The 19,081-nt window shown below is 51.2% G+C and overlaps 2 protein-coding genes across 3 annotated transcripts in view; one reads left to right on the top strand and one right to left on the bottom strand.

Annotated features, from left to right (window-relative positions):
• The first annotated feature begins 474 nt into the window (after positions 1–474).
• Positions 475–8,167, top strand: FKBP2 (FK506 binding protein 2). Of its 2 annotated transcripts, none has more exons than XM_015416823.1 (6): positions 475–568; positions 3,145–3,323; positions 5,640–5,752; positions 7,185–7,231; positions 7,452–7,487; positions 8,010–8,167. In XM_015416823.1, exons 1-6 carry the CDS (start codon positions 529–531, stop codon positions 8,069–8,071), a joined length of 477 nt encoding a protein of 158 aa, XP_015272309.1. In that variant the 5' UTR covers positions 475–528; the 3' UTR covers positions 8,072–8,167. The 2 variants fall into 2 exon arrangements, with proteins under 2 accessions (XP_015272309.1, XP_015272310.1); XM_015416824.1 differs by lacking the exon at positions 475–568 and adding an exon at positions 1,933–2,080.
• Positions 8,168–11,796: 3,629 nt separating this feature from the next.
• The window catches only part of PPP1R14B (protein phosphatase 1 regulatory inhibitor subunit 14B), an 8,560-nt gene continuing 1,275 nt past the window's right edge, over positions 11,797–19,081 (bottom strand). The window contains exons 2-4 of the mRNA XM_015416818.1: positions 13,642–13,725; positions 13,423–13,455; positions 11,797–12,146 (exon numbers count right to left, since the gene is read on the bottom strand). Coding sequence (XP_015272304.1) covers positions 12,078–12,146; positions 13,423–13,455; positions 13,642–13,725 — 186 coding nt within the window. The 3' untranslated portion in view covers positions 11,797–12,077. The remainder of the gene's footprint in view (positions 12,147–13,422; positions 13,456–13,641; positions 13,726–19,081) is intronic.

The following is a 19,081-nucleotide window of genomic DNA, read 5'->3' as shown; positions in this document are numbered from 1 at the left end:
GAGATACTGGGGGGGCGGGGGGGGGGGGGGGAGGTAGCACATGCAGGGCATGAGGACGAGAAAGAAAGGAAAGGCGTAGTCGAATGGAAGGAAGACTACAGAACTGAAAGAATGGGGGGGGGGAGTGCGGACAATATAAAATATGTTTGAAAAAATCTTTCCCATTAAATCCAACAAGAGGTCACGTGGCAAAGAAAAGGCACATCCGCCTCTCCGACACCAGGGGAGCCCTCATGCATAACCACGCCCACTCCTCCTCATGTCACGTGACAGGGAGTGCGGTCGTAATTTCAAACCCCCCACCCTCTGTGTCTACGAGCGCGAGAAAGAAAGAGACGCTGCCGCATACACAACCGTACGAAAGATTTTTAAAAAAATGCGTGTGTGTGTGTGTGTTTTTTTAAAAGGGTCATCACATGACGTGGGCCACAGAGTGATCACGTGACAGAGGCCCCGGGCCCTCCGAAACATGGCGCTGTCCATGGCGGCTTCCACCGCACCGGGCTAGGCAGTGCGGCCAGAGGCCGCATGCGCAGAGGGGGGTGGTGGCATCCAGTGAGGAAAGGAGGTGAGAGGGGGGATGGGGGGTCCTGAGGAAAGGGTGGGGCGTGGGAAGGGGGTGCCTAGGAGAGATGGGGCGGCCGAGGGGCGGCAGAGGTCGCCTGGGGCCCCAGACAGGGGGGAGCCACAGGATGTATGCTGGAGGGAGACGGGGGGCTGCACTAGCCAGGAGGAGACCCCGAAGAGGAGGTCTTGCGGGGACCAGGTGGGGCCCTCAGGCCTAGCGGGAGCCCAGGGGCCCCAGAAGCTGCAGCTGAAGGACGTGGGCACCCAGGTGTCTTGGGGTCCAGGCAGGGGGGGCGTTGAGAACGGGGGGACCCAGGCGTCAGAGGGGCCTCCGGCTGTGGGGGCTGCCCAGGGGGAGCGTCCCAGTGAGGGCCGGACCGGGAGAGTCGAGATGGGCCAAAGGGCCGTTCGTTGGTCGGGCGCCCGCCCCAGCAGTGCAGAGTTCGGGGGCTTGAGGCTGTGGGGTGGAGACCCTGCCAAGGCTGGCAGTGAGAAAAGAGACAGTTGCGAGGGGGAGCCCCGAGAGAGAGACGACTCTGGGGGGTTCTGCGACTCTTTTGTGGTCCTGACTGCAAAGGGGGACAGCCCCCAAAGTGTGGGGACCCAGCAGCCCTGTGTGGTGCGCCCAGAGGCTTGGGAACTGGGGGTGGGTCAGCCCGGGGAGGTCAAGGGAAGAAGGGGTGAGGGGGTCCGAGCAGGGGGTGTCAGCAGCAGCCGGAGCTTTGGGGGCATCTCCAGCCACGATGGGCCCAGGCGGGACCCTGTCAGAGGGGCCGCAGTGTGGGTCCATAAGGAGTGGTGCAGGGGACCGGTGGAGGCTTCAGGTCAGGTGTGGGTCCCTCGCAAGCCAGGCAGGGCCTCCCAGGGCGTGGGGCTCAGCTGGTCACAGGGCGGGGCCGGCCACCCAAGGAGGACAGGCGGTTGGGAAGCAGAATCCGGAGGGGTGGGTGGCAACTCAGACCTCAGCCAGGTCTGGATCCCCAGGGAGAAGCCAGCTGCTGCTGGAGGAGGTCCTGGGGACGTCTGGGTGCACAAGGTGCGGAACCCCTCGGGGGCTGGGGTCATGTGGGTGTGGGCCCAGGTGACCAACTGTAACGAAGAGGAGGTGGAGGAAGCCAGGGTGTGGACCTTTCGCAAAGAGGGCCCTAGGAAAGGCGGGCAAGGAGAGGGAGGTTACGGGGTATCTTAAAAAGGGGAATGTATCTGGGAGGGGGGGCAGGGGTTGGGGGAGGGTGATACTACAGTCTTACATGTGTTGGGGGGAGACGAAAGGCTAGGGTCATCTTTTTGGGGGGGAAGTGCTAGGAATTGTTGGGGTTCAGGTGGAGGAAATCCTGTCTAGAGGGGTGGGGAAGGGAGGTCTAGGGGAGAGGAAGGGAGGAAGAGAGGCCTTGCTGGAGGATTCCTGGGGTGGAGACACCCCAGTTCCCTTGAGAGAATCTGGACTCTGGGGGCAGTGGCGGCTGCTGCCACCAGGGGAGGGACCGGAGGCAAGTCACATCCGGCTGCACGGGTAAGTCGGGGTCCGGAGGCTCCCGGGGGGACCTGAACGGACCGCGCGCTGTTGCATGCCAGGGTAGGAGGTGGTGGTTGGGCTGGGTAGGTTGGCAGACAGATAACTGGAAGGGCAGAAATGTGCATGAAGGGTTGTGTGGCAGTGGTGTTTGGGGTCGTCTGCCTTTGAGTTTGGGGGATTTCTTTCCTTGGGTTTTGGGGTTCCATGTCAAAGGAGGGGCAAGATGGCTATCTGGGGCCCAGGTCTTCTAAAGCCTGAGATTTGGAACAGGAATTTTCCCCCTTTCTCTTTCCTGATGGGCATCAGCTCTCTGCTTTCAGTTCTGCTTTCACAGGAGCTGTGTCTAGTTCTCTAATCACCTTTATGGCTGGAAAAGAAATTGCACGGCCAATGTGTAGGGGTGAGCACTGGACGGATCTAAGAGGCTATTGCAGTATAGTCTGCCTTTCTCACTGAGACTGAAGGCAGATTACAGACTACCGGAAGTGAAAAAATGTAATCATAACAATATAGGACATCCCGTGAATTTACGTAATGGACCTAGGAATACAGAACTGAATGACAATGCAAGCAACAGTGCAATAATACAGTACAAAACAGAGAATCATGGAGTTGGAAGGGGCCATACAGGCCATCTAGTCCAACCACCTGCTTAAAGCAGGATCAGACTAAAGCTTCCCTGACGAGTGTTCATCCGGCCGCTGCTTGAAGACTGCCAGTCACCAGTGCGATAGGACTAGGCGTACAAAATCTCAGTGGCAAAGGAAGTGGAAGTAACCTGCATTGTGTCTCATGTGAAAGCAGTCTTTGAGTGGGGAAGCAGGATTACAAGCTGGTACACTCTATGGTACTATGGATATGCCAAGGGTGAGGTTATATGCAGTGGCCTGACATGGGGTGCATGAAGGTGTGGGAGTCCTTCTCGCTTACCCTTTTCTCGTACATGCTCAAGGGAGGAAAGGTTTGTGTTTTCAGGGGTGCTGCTGAGCCAGCCTCTTCCCCTGAAGCTTTGAGGGTAGGAAATGAAACTTCCATCCTTGGGGCACTCTTCCCTGCTGCAGGGGCTTCCAAGATGCAAGCGAGCCGGGGAGCAGCGTTGCTCACCCTTGCCCTGTGGGCACTCTGTTCGCCAGCACTGAGCACGGAAGGCAAACGGAAGCTCCAAATCGGAGTCAAGAAGCGGGTGGACAATTGCCCCATCAAGTCCCGAAAGGGAGATGTGCTCCACATGCACTACACAGTGAGTACTGCTCCTGTCTCACACAATGGCCAACCAGTTCCTCTGGAGGGCCCAAAGCAGGGAATACAGGTCAAGGCATTCTCCTGATGTTGCCTCCTGGCACTGAGATTCAGAGGTTGACTGCCTCTGAACCTGGAGTTTCCCTTTAGTCATCAAAAGGGGACATGATTTGTCAAGTACGTATCCGACGGATGATCCCCCCCCCCCCCAAGCTGGTGTAGCACACTGGTTGAGAGGCTGAGCCCTGAACAGTTGAAAATAACAGTGTATTGTGTGGTGTGTGTGCATTCAAAGTAGGAATCAGAGACTGGAGCTGCTCCCCCCCCCCTCCCGAGCTGGTGTAGCACACTGGTTGAGAGGCTGAGCTCTGAACAGTTGAAAGTAACAGTGTATTGTGTGATATGTGTGCATTCAAAGAATGAATCAGAGACAAGCTATGAGACTGGCGGTTGCCTGATGGGTGGAGTTAAGAATATTTTACTGAAAAATGGCAGCGAGTGATCCAATGTTAGGAAAAAAAGATACTTTAAAATGAAATTAAAATTCTGTCCCCAATTCTGTGATTGGAAAATTCTGCAACCCTTGGAGAACTGAGCATGTTTGCACGATTCCTCTTTTAGGAGGAACCGTGTCCCTCTCTGACCTGCTCTCTTACCACAGAAAATCTTCAGTTTTGTCTCTGGCTGCTGAGATTTCACCATTAAATGCCCACTTAAAAGAGTGTCTTCACCTCCCTAAGGACTAGAATCTTGGTTTTTTTAAAAAAATAGCTGCATAAGATTCTGCACCAGGTCCGTGTTTTCCCTTTGCAGAATCACAGCAGCATCCCTGCCCGTGTTTCAGCCACACACCCTAGCTGACCAAGGGCTGGTCCACACGTGACGAGACAGTGTAGTGTAGTGGTTAGAGCATCAGGGAGACCTAGGTCCAAATCCCCACTCTGCCACAGAAGCTCCCTGGGTGATCTTGGGCCAGGTGCTCTCAGCCTGACCTACCTCACAGGATGAGGGTAAAATGGAATGGTGGAGGATTCTGGCATCAGCCACTTGACCTGATTCGTTTCGGCCTGTATAGGCCTTCTTCAGAGGTCAAACACAACAGGGCACAAATTGGCTTATATCACAATACAATACAATTATACAACATGGATACAAAATTGACCAGAAAAGAATTGTTCCAAAGTGAAACCACTAGGCACAGAATAAAAGTATAAACGAGGCCTCCAAAGATGCAATCCCATGCCAAATGATATTTCACTATCTTGTAATTATACGTAATGTGTTTTATAGTAGCTGTTTGTACGTTTGGCTTAAGACCTCTGGTCAATGAAGCTAATAAAGGAAAGGAAAGGAAATGATATTTCACTGATGATAATTTCTGGTCCAGAAAGTGCCTTTCCAATGATTGTTTAGTTCAAGCCAAAGCGTCCTCAGAAAAATTGTCCCTTTAGCAAAGAGCCGAAACGCGTCAGGTCAAGTCTATTGGCCCTTGTGTGTAAGATTTTGGTATTTTTATATGAGGTGTAATTGGGCCCTTATATGTTTTTTTTTAATTCTTTGCTAATAAATACATGTATTTTTATATTATATACATTATAAGTTTTTATTGTTGGCCCTGTACTCTGTTTGACGTGCCTCTTTAGGTTCTTGATCCCAGGTTTCAGGGTTAAGTTTGTTCCCTCCCCTCTTTTTTTGCGAAGAGTCGGACTCGACTGTGCGACTGAACAACAAAAAATGTGTAATGGACCACTGTAGACACAGTGTTCACATCCATCTCCTTTCCTTCTTGAGCACAGGGAAAGGCAGTGTGCAGATCCTTAAGCTAAAAGAAGCGTGTCTCTCATTGGATTTTTTTTTACCGCAGCAAGCTGTGAGTCATCAGGTACCCGTGAAGCTGACTTTAGCTGTAGCTGAAATTCCCTGGGGACCCTCCACTGTGGAGACAGGGGCACCTGTCTAAGGGTAGCAACCATAGGGTGTCCGTTGTTAAAGAAAACACCACTCACGGCCCTGATCTGGATAGATAGCCCAGGCAAGCCCAATCTCCTCAGATCTTGGAAGTTACGCAGGGCCAGCCCTGGCAAGTGTTTGAATGGGAGATCTCCAAAGAATACCAGAGTTGGGAGGCAGAGGCAGGCTATCTAGGCGCTTCTCTGGATGGCCTCCATGCAACCGTAGGAGTCGCCAGAGGCTGACTTCCAGGCACACGTACCTACGCACGCACGCACGCGCACACACACAAAGTGCAAAAATAACAAGAAAAAGAAAGCACCACTCCCTCTAACTGGCATCATCCCTTCCTCCCACCCCCTAACAGGGAAAGCTGGAAGATGGGACCGAATTTGACAGCAGCCTGACCCGCGACCAGCCGTTTGTCTTCACCTTGGGGACTGGGCAAGTCATTAAAGGCTGGGACCAAGGACTGCTTGGGTGAGTCCTGCTCCCAGCCGGGATTTGGGCTGCTGGGGGAGGCCAGGACTTGACTGCTTCAAGACGACTGCTGGTGTTCAAGCAGTGAAAGAGCACAAACAAAGTTTCCCTTGGCAGTGAACGTGAAGTTGCTTTGTACCACGTCCCTCTAGCCCAGTGTCCTCTGTTCGGCAGTGACTCTCCAAGACCAGGGTCCCTAGCCTTTGTGAGCCTGCGGGCACGTTCGGAATCCTGACACGACATGGTGGGCACAACAAGAAAACGGCTGCCGCAGGAAGTAGAGCCAGCCACAAAATGATAGCCACAGCTTAATTTCAGTAACACCGTGCAGATCCACCACAGCAACCTTTTAAGAACGCTGCACAGCCGGTCAAATCTCCAGTAGTCAAATCAGAAACCCTGTTGGGCAGAAGCCGGTTGCAAGTGCAAATTTACTCCTAATCTACGGCCACATAGTACAGGGGGTGGGGCTACCTACCGGCACCCAGGTGGCGGGCTAGTTGTTCTTTGGGCATCAGAAACCATGTTGGGCAGAAGCTCTAAACGGCCCCACCCACTCCCTAAAAACATTTGGCTGGTGCCCAAAAAGGTATCACTAAGTGCCATGGCACCCATTATTTATTTAATTAATTAATTAATTTATACCCTGCCCTCCCTGCCATGGCAGGCCCAGGGCGGCTTCCATAAATTAGAGTATTGCACAACTAAAACAGATTTAAATAGAATCATTATATCATAATCATAACAATATACGTATAAAAACATACAAAGTGCTAGCGCTGCAATAGTTTGTATGCGATGGGCGGTAGCAGCATCCAACGGAACATACAGTCAGCGAACATCATAGTCCGGGCTACATCTGGCTGTACTAAAGATGTTAACACTTAATATCAACATTGATATTGCTGTTGATATTGATATTCCGGCCAGGGCCTAAATATATATAGCGTGGCTCCCTAGTCAAAGACCTGGTGGAAGAGCTCTGTCTTGCAGGTCCTGTGGAACTGTGAAAGGTCTTCTGGGAGCTCCACGCTGGGGACCCCTGCTCCAAGATTTCAGTCAAAAAACACAAAAACACCCTCAGCGCTGTTATCTGAGTTGTCTTAAGGGGAGATTAAAACTTGTACTTTTTGCACACAAAGCATAACTGTGCAGAGGCTCTGGCAAAGAAGGCTCTTTAATTGGAGATGCCAAGGACTCAGCCTGGCATGAGCTGCCCCCCACCCCCCGACGAATGCCCTTCTCCTGAGCTTTAGCCGGTGTCAGCATTTCAGCTTCCTTTCTCCAGGGGATTCTGGGAGATACTTTTTCCTTTGGCAATGATGACAAGCCCGAGCTTTGTGCTTTCTTTGTTTTCCTCCCAGGGTGAGATTCTAGTCCTCATGGTTTTTAAAAGGTCAGCGCACTAACAGTACTGTCTCTTTGGTCGTAGGATGTGCGAGGGTGAAAAGCGGAAGCTGGTGATTCCCTCTGAGCTGGGTGAGGAGACAGAAAACGTGCTAAGGGCTGGGGTGCGGGAAAGGCTTTCAGGGCTCTATGGTTCAGAGCCAGGCTTTTTTTTTGGAGGGAGGGGTAGAGTCTGGCACTTTGCCACTTCTGAGGAGCCCTGCTACACTTCTGAAATGTGGATATGGTTGCTCTGGTGGGCATTGTCTTTGGGCCTCAGGAATGACTTTACTTCCGTCTTGTCTGCTCACAGGTTATGGAGACCGGGGAGCACCACCCAAAATCCCAGGTAAATATTCTACACTTATCCCCTTTTGCCAAACAAAGGGGGAGGGATGGCTCTGGAATTTTGCAGAGATAGCTGCTGCTTTGTGAGCAAAGCACTTCCATAGCCTGCCACCTGTCCCAGCCCTCAGAGTACCAGGAAAACAGCAGGAAAGGGTTGGAAAATGAGTCGCCGTGCTAACTCTGGAGCCCATCAGTTTTTTGCAGGGCCCAGACAGCTTTCCAGACATGACATGTGTTACTGTTGGGCAAGAGTAGCTGAGCTGGTCTGCAGCAGAAAAGCAGGATTCAAGTCCAGTAGCACCTTAAAGACAAGATTTTTTTTGTGGTATAAGCTTTCGAGAATCAAAGCTCCCTTCACCAGATCTGACTCTCAAAAGTCTATACCCTGGAAATCTTGTTATCTTTATGGTGCTACCGGACTCCGGTCTTGCTGTTGGATGTGAGGAACGGGACGGGTGATATCTTGCTGTTGCTTCCCCTCTCTTCATTTCTCTCTCTCTCTCTCTCTCTTTCTCTTTCCCAGGTGGTGCAACATTAATCTTTGAAGTCGAGCTGCTGAAGATCGAGCGACGGCAGGAACTGTAGCTACGTCTCTTGGGGGGAAGGGGGCACGGGGAGGGGCGGGAGGGATCTGCAGAAGTGGCTGTGGAAACAATGACATCGATGGGCCAAATAAAAGCACAGACCAGAGTTGTATCGTGGCTGCAAGAGGCGCGTCGGCTGGCAGGGAGGACGGGCGGTGCCTCTGTAGGCAACGGGAGGGGAGCGTGGCCCTGTGGCTCCAGGTTTTGTAGCCAAGGCCGGTTCTCCAGCCAGCGAGGAGGACACCGAGAGGCGGAAGGGGCTCAGCTCACTCCAGGCCATTGGCTGTGTGGAGCAGGTGAAGGGTGTTTCTTCCCAGACTTGCAGGGCTGCCAGCTGAATCCAGGCTATTGCTCCAGAATCTTAGCTTCGACCAGACCTGCAGCTGTGAGGGTGGTGGCAACGAGTGTACCAAAATACTTTGAACTGCCTCCTGTTTTGGGCCCTTCTGGCATCTGTAGAGGGGAGTCACTTGGTGGTGGAGCACATGGCCTGCCCTGTAGAAACTGTTTCTGTTTGGTATGTTTCGCCAGGAACCCTGGAGGTTTTTTGTCATCTTCTGGGCATGGAACAGGGGTCACTGGGTGTGTGTGGGGGGGAGGTATTTGTGAATTCCCTGCATTGTGCTGGGGGTTGGGACTAGATGACCCTGGGGGTAACTTCCAATTCCATGATTCTATGTGGCATTTCCAGTTAAAGGTGCTGCCAGTCAGAGTGGAGGCAGACCAATAGACTGAGCGCTGACCCTGGTGGCCCAGGCTAGCCCGATCTGGTCAGATCTCAGACGTTAAGCAGGGTTGATCCTGGTTCGTGCTCGGATGGGAGGACACCAAGGAAGTCCGGTGTTGCTGCACAGAGGAGGGCAACGGGCAAACCACCTCTGAATGCCTCTCGCCTCGAAAACCCTCTGGGGTCGCCATGAATCTTCTGTGACTTCAGCGATTTCCACCAATAGGCTGAGTTTGTATAGGGCACCTTTATATGTTCACATATATTAGAATATTTCTATGCAGCCTTTCCCTGTGGCGGCTAACAACCCCCTTCCCCCTCCTTAAAGACAAAAAAAAAAAGCCTGCCGCCACATTCCATTAAAAGGCCTGGCATCAGTATCCATCAGCCCCCACCTTGATGGTACTGGCGCTGGCCATGCTGGGCTGCTTTGTTGTTGAAACCGGGGATGACTGGCTTGAGTCTGCATTCTCACCGGAAAGATGATCAGGCAGTTTTTCCCCTACTTCCACAAGGAAGAACTTACTCCAGAATGGTATAAATTCTTCCCCCTGCACAGGGGAATCAGTAACTTGGCCATCCCAGAGTCTCTCACCACCAGGGGTATGTTTAGGTAGTGTGCGATATGCAGAATGGACACTGTTCTTTGTAGCTGGTCACAGGAAGCCCAGGAAAAGGTAAGAGTTGGGGACCAAGACATTCTTTGGGCGTGGGTAGGGAACCTGCGTGGCAGAAGCCAGCTCATCAATCTTGGCGTGGTGCCCAGCCAGGCAAAAAGCTGCCTTCAGCTTGTATGAGGGTGCACCTTTCCCAGAGTCCTTTGCACCAACGCCTGACTCAAAGCACGGGATCCCTGAGCAATGGCAGAAGGAACCCTGGGGCTTTTTCTTCATCTGTGTTGCGCACACTGCCCGGCAGTAGTCCCTCAGGCGCACTTCACACGGTGGAGGGTTGTGTATGTGTGTGAAACGGAAGCCCTCCCTGGCTTTGTGGTAACTCAGCAGAGAGCAAGGGGAGTTCCATCCACATGGGGGAACAGGGTAAGCAAAGCATAGTAGCAACAGCTGAGCTTGTATGTAAAACAGTGATGAGGCATAGGGTGCGCTTCTCCAGTGAGCTGCTAACATGAACAGCCCTGGACTCCTGCCAGTATTGTCTACTGTTAGAAGAACAGTGGTTGTATCACTGTGGAAATCATGGGGAACGGGTCTTTATGGATTACTCTTGAATAGCTGTTTCTTGCCTTCTTGGAGAAAGAGGAGGCCCAGTTAAGCTGTTTTGAGCTTTCTCTGTGCTTCCATTTGGCATAAATAATCTCTTTGATTTAAAAAGTTGTGCCTAATTTTGCAGTGTGGAAGGCAAGTAAATTTGCATATGCAGAGTAACTTCCTGACTAGCGCACTGGCAGATTAAAAAGTCACCTTGAATGTTTCAGCCATGACTGTTCTCCCCCCCCCCAATTTGGGGTGATTTTGCCTTGTAGTTTACACCCTGGTCTCCTAGTCAGACGCGCTAGCCAGTTGCTTCCTGAACCCACAACTAAAAACGTAAGATGTTGTCGTCTGTCACGTGTTCCACACTTGTACAGGCGTGTAATCGCGTCACATACGACTGACTACTGTGAGCCTCAGGCCTCCTTTTCTTAGCAAGACCAGGGCCCTTCTTGGAGAAAGAGGAGGCCCAGTTAATTACAGGCGTGTAATTGCGTCACATACGAATGACTACTGTAAGCCTCGGGCCTCCTTTTCTTAGCAAGACCAGGGTAAAGGACCCAGCTGAGGGCTGCGTAAATCCTCTGGTGGAGGGGTGGCTTTGTTGACAAAGTTAACAAGGGAGGCCAGGGAATGCCTGTCCCTTCCTCAGGAAATCCCCTCTGGCCCCCAGTGAGAAAATATCTCGGCCTGCTTATGAGGTAAGGAATTCAAGGGAAGGGGGGAGGCCTGGTGGCAGTAAAGTAGTTGCAGCTGAAGTCAGTAATGGAGACACCTGTTTTTTAGGAGTCCACACACACCCCTTTTGGCACGATAGGCGAAGGAGGCCCAGCCTCACCCTCAGGCAGAAACCTTTGGGGGAGTGTTATTTATTTTACCCTCTTGGCTCATAACGTGGAAGCAGGACTGAGCCTGTGAGCATCAACCCCTTCCCCTCAGGAGTGCAGGGTGGGCCTCCTGTGGTCTCGGTACCGGGGCGGGTGTTAAGCCTGTGGTAAGGCTCCACTCTGCTCTAGTACACTTCTCTCTCCCCCCCCCCAATCTCTAAATTAATAGGTGCTTCTGTTTCAAATGTGGCAGTGGGGAGAATGGAAGGCCCTGAAGCCACGTGGAAGGAGCAAGGCACTACCGATGTGGCCTCCAGGCCAGGCACTTCGCCTCAGCAGGGTGACTTCAGGCAACAAACACGAAGGCCGATTCGTTCCAGGCCCCACAAGACATTCTTTCCGCGCTGTGTTTGAGCCAGCCACAGACCCAGGGAGGGGCAAAGCTGGTCACAGCCCCACTGGGGCCACGTTGCTAACTCTGGGACCTGTGGCACAGTGCATAGTAGGCGGGCCTCTGGCTTGTCGTCTGTGTATTCCCACCTCAGAGTTCTCTGCAGACAGTGAACCGGGGAAGGGGAGGTCGATAACCTCACATTTCCAAGCCAGATTAACCAACTCAGAATATCCCTTGTTATGTAGATAATGTGAAAATCAGGGCATCAGTACATACCTGGGTGGTGTATATTAGGTATGGGTGGGTGAAGTATACCTCTTTATCATCCCGGTTGGCACCATAAATACGCATAGAAGGATTTTAAGCTGTCTTGAATGAATTTATGCGACTCTCTCCCTCCGCCCACCCCCCTTTTAGAGGCAGAAATTAAGCTCTTCTTCTCAAAGCATCTTTATTAAATTTATATAAAAACACAATTTAAAAAAAACCTCAAAAACATTCTAAAAAAAATTTCAAGATCCTACCCTTCTCCCCTCACTCTCCTTCCACCACCACCCTCCACAGGGTGTATCTCCCCCCCCCCCAAACACACAAGCAGAGGGGAAACCGTCAGGGAGGAACAGGTAGATATTGCTGAAAAAGGTGTCCAAGATGGTTTTGATTATCGAAGCATTCCCCAAAAAAGAGGGTCTCCCCAATCTTTCATGGGGAGGGGAAGCAATAACTGATTCTCCACCAGCCTCCCGGTCCATTGTGAAACTGACCCCCTCCCTCAAACAGCAGAGTTTTAATAACCTCCACCTGGAGGGAGGGGGAGGGTACAGTGGTGGAAGACCCCTGTTCACAATTCACTTCTTCTGCGGAGTGCTTAATTTCTGCATGCCACGGATCTTGTCTAGCAAGTCTGCTACAAATGCCTAGAGAGGAAAAAAACACAGGAAGGGTTTGGGGGGTCATCGAGGTACAGCAACACTTCCAGATTTATAATCGCATCAAGCAGTCTCTGTGTATGTTAGGTGCCATCAAGTCGTTTCCGACTTATGGCGGCCGTATGAAGTAATGTCCTACAAAATGTCCTATCACTGACAGCCTTGCCCAGGTCTTGCAAACTGAGGGCCTTTGTGGCTTCCTTGTCTGAGTCAAGCCATCTCATGCTGGGTCTTCCTCTTTTCCTGCTGCCTTACACTTTTCCAAGCATTATTATATTTTCCGGTTGACTCTCGTCTTCTCATAATGTGACCAAAGTACAATAGCCTCCGTTTAGTCATTTTAATTTCTGGGGAGCGTTCAGGCTTGATTGTCAACCAAGTTGGGTGTAGAGTGACACTGGACAATCTGACTCCAGACTTGTGGAATCCACTACCACGAGACGTTCACGATCACCTTACATGCAATGTAGCAGACCTATTAGTCAGGATAATGAAATGGAACCTCCATCTACAGAGGCAGTATTTCAGATACTGAAGACAAACGGGAAGGTTCCTGTATCAGTCCCTTGCTTTTGCACTTCCCAGATAACAGTGAGCTAGTGTTACAAACCAATGCCGGGATGCAGTTGACCTTAGATCTGAGCCCAAAGGTCTGCTGTTATGAGGTAGGATAATGGAGCCACTGCGTTCAGAGGCAGTCTACCTTGAAATACAAGAGGCTGGGCATGAGCAACAGGGAAGGGCCTTTGGGACTGCCTTCAACAGCCTGGTGAACTTCCCAGCAACATCTGGTTGGTTGATGGAGGGGGGAGGATTGCTGATTAGAAGGACCTTTGGTCTAAGCGGGGGTGGTGGTGGTGGCTCTTGCCAACTCATTTCCCCTTCCAAGGAGCAAGTGGTGTAAATAAGACTTCTCATTTCCTGCACCAAAAACCCACCTTTCCTCTCCGCCTTGCCTCCCGCCCCTCCTGAAAGCAACATTCTTGATTTGCGCAATTCGGGGATGGTGGGGAGAAAAGCTACGCAGCCCCTCCCCCTGACAGGTGCATCCAGGGAAGAGGACTTCACTCCCCTCTGGGGAAGGGAGGAAGAGAGGTGGGGGAGAGGCAGCTGCTGCTTTTTGACTTCTCCAGGCTGCTACAGCTGCCAAGGGAAGACTTGGGAGAGAACCACCTCCTTTGCAGGGGAGGGGGGGGAGTGAAAGGACATGGGAACCTGATAGTTCGGTCATGGGAAGGGGGAGGGTTAAGAGGGCAACACTCACCTCTGTGGGCTTGTAACAGTCCACCAGGAGCTCCTGTTAAAGAGACAGGCCAGTATTCAGAGAGGGTCATCTCCCCAGGAATCCTTTCCCAGCCTATTCCAACTGCTCAGCCCCCCCCCCCCTCCATCCCAGGAGCATTTGAAGCCTCTGAAAGCCAGGCTGCCCCACCAAAAGCAGCCGGGGGTGGTGGTGGTGCCAAATCAACTTTGCACTGCCTACCTTCACCCTGGCGCTGCGGGCCTCATCGCTTTCCATGTCCAGCAATTCGTCAACATCGATTTCTAATTCTGGGATCTCCTCTTCCTGCAGAGAAACAGAAACAAACAAAGATGCACATGGATTTTGGACACAGAAAGGGATAATACTCGGCTAGGGAAGAAAGGAGGGTTTTCCTTGGGACCATCGAGGTGGGAGAGGCTTGCTTTACGGTCAGGTCTCTGCCCCACTCAAAGTTGGAGGAAGAGTGTGCCCCAATGGCCAGTCTTGGAGGGCTAATGCAGTTATGGGGCTGGAGAGAATTATGCCTTCCCCCCACACACACCGGAAGGCACAAGCCAAATTGTCTAAAGAAGGGAAGGTGTATATTATGGGGGCACTGCTCTACCCCCATGGAAAGAGGACATTCATCTTTGTTTAGTACATTCTTATTTATTTAAAACATTTTAATGCTGCCGTCCCATCCGATCAGGGTCCTTCCCTCTGAGGAGATGAAGGCTGCATACATTGTTCTCCCTCCATTTTATCCTCACAACATCCCTGTGAGGTAGGTTAGGCTGAAGGAGAATGACAGGCTCAACATCACCCAAATGAGCTTCTGCAGCACAATGGAGATCTGAACCTGGGTCTCCCAAGTCATAGCCCAGCACTCTAACCACTGTACCACACTGTCTCCAGTAGTGTAAATTGCTCCCTCCCAAGGAAAAAAAGATATGTCCTTTTTAGCTTCTCCAGATTAATGCACAGCTCCGTAGAAAACGGTTTGCCCTGTTGTGTGCAGTAGGGGAGTATAGGTAACCTAGAAGTGTCATGTGGTGAAGTAGTTGAAGTATCTGACTAGGCTCTGGGAGAACCAGGTTCAAACACAGTCTGCAGCAGAAGCTCACTGAGCAACCCTGGGCCAGTCACTCAGTCCCTCCCTAATCAACCTCACAGGGTTGTTGTGAAAAACTGAGCAAGATGACAAGCAGTCGCAAGCCACTTCTGGGTCTCTACCAAGAGGAAAAGAGCAATATAAATATCTAAATAAATGGTTTGAGCCCATCCTCCATTTCTTTCTCAGGACTGACTGCAGCTTTTGTTCTTCCGTATCCCCTGGCCAGGTGGGGGGGGGGTTTGTTTTTTGTTTCTCACCCAACAGCCTTCCCCTTTCTTGCCAATTCTGCCCCCCTCTCCCTTGGTCTCATGTTATAAACATTCTGGGCCAGAACTATGCCACCTTTGCACCCTATTCTATACTTGCTGTAGCATGGAAGTGGACTGTGCTGGGGATGGTGAGAGGTGCCATTTTAAATCTTTCTGTGATTAAAGAACAACACCGACCTAAGAAGCTATGGATAAGTGGTAGAGGTGCTACTCCTTGTCCTACCATTCTTCTGAGCACGCCCGTAGCCACAGTGGGGGCATCTCGGGGCCACGCCCCCTTAATTAACTGCCACGCCCCACAAAATACACTCCCCCAAATTATACTTTTTTAAAAAAATTAAATTTAGCCGTAGCGCACCGCATTATTATTCCTTTTTCTCTCTCTCATCCCCTGCCCCACAGAATTCCCAACACCAGTGTTCCCTCTAAGCTGAGTTAGTGTGAGCTAGCTCAGTCTTTTAGCCTCCGGCTCACACACGCCCCCTTAATTAACTGCCACGCCCCACAAAATACACTCCCCCAAATTATACTTTTTTAAAAAATCTAAATTTAGCCGTAGCGCACCGCATTATTCTTCTTATTTCTCTCCCTCATCCCCCACCCTCCCCTGCCCCACAGAATTCCCAACACCCCACCACCCCAAATTTTCTGGCCACACCCATTTTCCAACATGTTGGTGTGTGTTCAAAAGTGGCATTCCTCCTCCCCCACCACCACCACGTACCGCTGAGAGTGGTACAGGTCTTTCTACCATTTCAAAACCCATCTTGTTCAGTCATCTGCACGCACCTGGACTCCCATCATGTGCAGCACCTGACACTCAAGAGATGCCAGGACTCAATCCATGGGAAGTGGATGGGTGGGGGACACAGTCCCTTCCTTCCGCAGGCCCTATGGCAAGGAAGAGGACCCTTTGATTCCCCCCTCCCCTGCCAAGCGGCAGCCCTTCAATCAAATTGGTCCATCATATTAACAGAGTTTTTAAAAGCTTTTCATTGATAAACGGAACAAATTTAGAGTCCAGTGGCACTTTTAAGACCAACAAAGGTTTATTCAAGGTACGAGCTGGATGCTCATACCTTGAATAAGACTTTGTTGGTCTTCAAGGTGCCACTGGACTCCTAAATTTGTTCTCCTGCTTCAGACCACCACGGCTGACTACCTGGATTGATAAGCGGAGGCTGCAAGGCATCGAACAGCATTTTTTTTTAATAAGTTATTTCCCAGAATCGAATGTGCCCAGTGTGGGTGTAACAATGAAAGTCAGCTTTCTTCCAAACAACCGCCTATTCATATGCAAATGTCGCGTCTCCTCATTCAGTTCATTAATACCCCTACTATTAATTGACCAAGATAATTGGGAGCCAGCCCACTCCCTTCTAAACCCAACTTAACATGAGCTCGTGCAGTGCATGCTGGGAATCGCCAATGGGAACTGGCACCTATTAGCCTGGTAACAAGGAAGCCATTGAGGGATATTAAGGAGCATTAGAAGGAGGTGGCAAGTTTGAGGCAGGAATGGGGACAAAGGTAATCAGGTCAGCCACCAGTAAAGTCTGCATTGGCTAATGATCAATTAGTTGTGTATGCGGGGAGGGAGTCATGGCAGTTTTTGAACCCAGGGCTCCAGTTCTTGGCATTCCTAATCAGCCATTTACAGGCTTCTCCCTCTACCCCATTAGCCTGCTCAGACGCGAGGTCCATATGGCTGCTAAATCCTCTCCCCCACCACCACCACTGCTGGCGACTGGCTGCCTGCCAGATGGCATTGAGGGAGGGGTCTGGGGTGGGGGAGGCAGGCAGAATGTTGATCCTGCCATGGAAGTCCTGCAGATACAAAATTAGTCTTGAGGCTCGGGTTCAAATCCTTAACTGTGAATCGGGTGTGTGTGTGTGTGTGTGTTGGGAAAAGAGATCCAGCATCCCAGGGCTTCAGCTTCCCCTGATGTGAGATCAGATTTTCAAGGATGAACAAGAGGAGATGGGCAGGGGGGGTTGGCGACATGTTCACCACCTTCTTAACAGCCTCCCTGTGCTTTATGGTTTGGGCACAGGTCCAGGGTTAACAAATTATATATAAATGCATTAAAAGTTCGTTATAGGAAGAGGCGGCTGCATTCTTCTAAATTTGAGATCAAACATCATTACATTTGTAAGAGCGTGGGGGGGAAGTCAGAGATTCCTGTGTAATCCCCCTCCCATTTCCACAAAACGTGCTAAGAGATCGGAAGGAGGAAATTTAAACCAGATTCTGTCCCACCTCTTCCTGGGGGGAGAGAAATGGGGTAGGGAGGGGTTAGAATAAGTTTCCCAAAACATGTGCAACACAGGCAGGGGCCCAGCCAAAAGGATTATGTCCCAATGACCTTAAATGACCTTCACCACAAAATGTAAAAGTAAAGAGAATGTCCTTTGTCTCACACCCATGCACACAGCCTCCGCTGCAATTTTGAGGACAGGGAAGGAGGAGTTGGGCAGATCGATAGGATCTTATCCGCTTTCGGGATCTGGAGGGAAAAAATGGAAGATTACACAGGAGGCGGAATGAATGGGGCATTTGTAGGGCTGGTCGTTTAACAGTACACAGGAAACAGAAAAGAGACTGTACTGGAATCAGTGTCCAAGAAGAGGGATAAGAGGGGGAGGGTGGGCACATATACCCCATTATTGCCAACCCCACAGGAGGAGCACGGATGAGTCCTTTCAGCACTATGCTGGTCGATACTGGGGTGAACAGACCAAAGTTTGATTCTGGTCCAGGTAACGGTTCCTCTTTAAAAGGGTGCAGGGTGGAATCAAAGCTAAAGATTATTTTGGATGCATGCAGTCACGGGTAAGTAAGAGCCCCAATACCCAAAAATTCAAGCAGGGGAGAGAAGGAGGTGTTATTAAAGTAAGGATGGGGGCCAACCACTATATGGGGTGCAGAAATGAAAGGTTTACCTCTGCAAAAAAAACCAAACCCAACGGAACCTTAAAGCGAGGGACCCACAGTTGGCCACATGGGCATATTATTAGTGATTAGGGAGACATGATGGCTGGAGGGGAAAACCCCATTTGAGAGATTAGATTAATCATGTAGTTGATTGTGAACCCAAAATCAGATTAAGTAGGATGGGTGTCCCTGCTGCAGGGGGCTAAACCGATTTGGAGTCCCTGGTTAGGGCTACCTGGTACTGAATGACAAAAGAATTGCAGCCAGGGAGGCGGGTGCACCTGTACACCTGATGGGGGAGCTATAATATGATGATACTGGGTGGGGGCAGAAGGGAGGGGGCTGCCAGCAAGCTGTATGAGTCACTCTAGGGGCTGGGTTATAGGGAGACGGTTACAAGATGTGGGGCCAGATATATTGGGTATGTACGCAAACAGGGTTAGGGAAGCAAAAAAGGTTTTTATCAGTGGCATCTAAAAGAGTCAGGGATGGTTTATGGGGACATAACAGCTGCAAACTGGGCTCTGGATTTCTTTTTTTTGGGGGGGGGACTGTCAATAAAATCCAAGGATGCCTACCTAGCCATTCCCCTTTGTCCTAAATTAGTTCCTTTGTACTGTTGCAACCGGTGAGATAATGAAATAAAGAAGCCCCACCCCAAAAAGTCAGAAGTGAGCAGTACCAACAGCTGGGAAGCAGGGGGTGTGTGTTTCTGCCTTATGGGGTGACAGATGATGCTGGGAGCCTGCTGTCTTGGACCCCTTCCTCTCCCTTCCACCCTTCTCTCTCAGGAGGTATAGTGCGATCCCAAGCACAGTTAGGTACGCCCCTAAATCCACTGAAGTCAAAGTGGATTTTGACTGCCCCTTTGTAAGCAGCTCGGGACAGAGACTTGTCTTCATACTAGTAAGGATGGAGGAGGAGGAGGCACTTAGGAGTCCAGGAGCAAGCCAGCGCGTATCCAGGCACCATACAGACTATGGACCGATCTGGGGTTCTATAAGGGTGGGTCCGGCTTGGAGAGACAGTAGGGCGGAAGAACATGGGGGATCAGGCCTGTAGAGGGAATGGCTTTATTTGGGGGGGGGGGTGGTAGCCACGTTGTTCTGCAGGCACCCCAGGAGCCCCTCAGAGACCCAGCAGTGGCTGCCCGGGGCCAGGGCTCTCTTGGTCAGGCACCCGAAGGAAGGGAGCGCTGACTCTCTTGGAAGGTCCCGTAGCCCCACAGTGTCTGGTTGCTCTCTTCCGGGACTCTCGGATCCAGCTCCTCTTCGTGACAGACATCGGGAAAGCGGTTGGGCTGCCTCTCGCATGGCTGCGGAGTTGAAACCATTGCAGACCGTGCTAAATAGAACACTGCAG

The sequence above is a fragment of the Gekko japonicus genome, unplaced genomic scaffold (assembly GCF_001447785.1).
Source record: "Gekko japonicus isolate JY-2015 unplaced genomic scaffold, Gekko_japonicus_V1.1 scaffold248, whole genome shotgun sequence".
Classification (NCBI taxonomy): domain Eukaryota; kingdom Metazoa; phylum Chordata; class Lepidosauria; order Squamata; family Gekkonidae; genus Gekko; species Gekko japonicus.
Note: the sequence above shows the minus strand (reverse complement) of the source record. Positions and strands in the feature narration are given on the sequence as shown.

What these genes read in the sequence shown, in the direction of transcription:
- FKBP2 (XM_015416823.1), top strand. Translation starts at nt 529, where the DNA reads ATGCGCAGAGGGGGGTGGTGGCATCCAGTGAGGAAAGGAG. An exon ending in GCATCCAGTGAGGAAAGGAG is followed by an intron (nt 569 to 3,144) that starts GTGAGAGGGGGG and finishes TCCCTGCTGCAG; the next exon opens with GGGCTTCCAAGATGCAAGCG. An exon ending in GGTGATTCCCTCTGAGCTGG is followed by an intron (nt 7,232 to 7,451) that starts GTGAGGAGACAG and finishes GTCTGCTCACAG; the next exon opens with GTTATGGAGACCGGGGAGCA.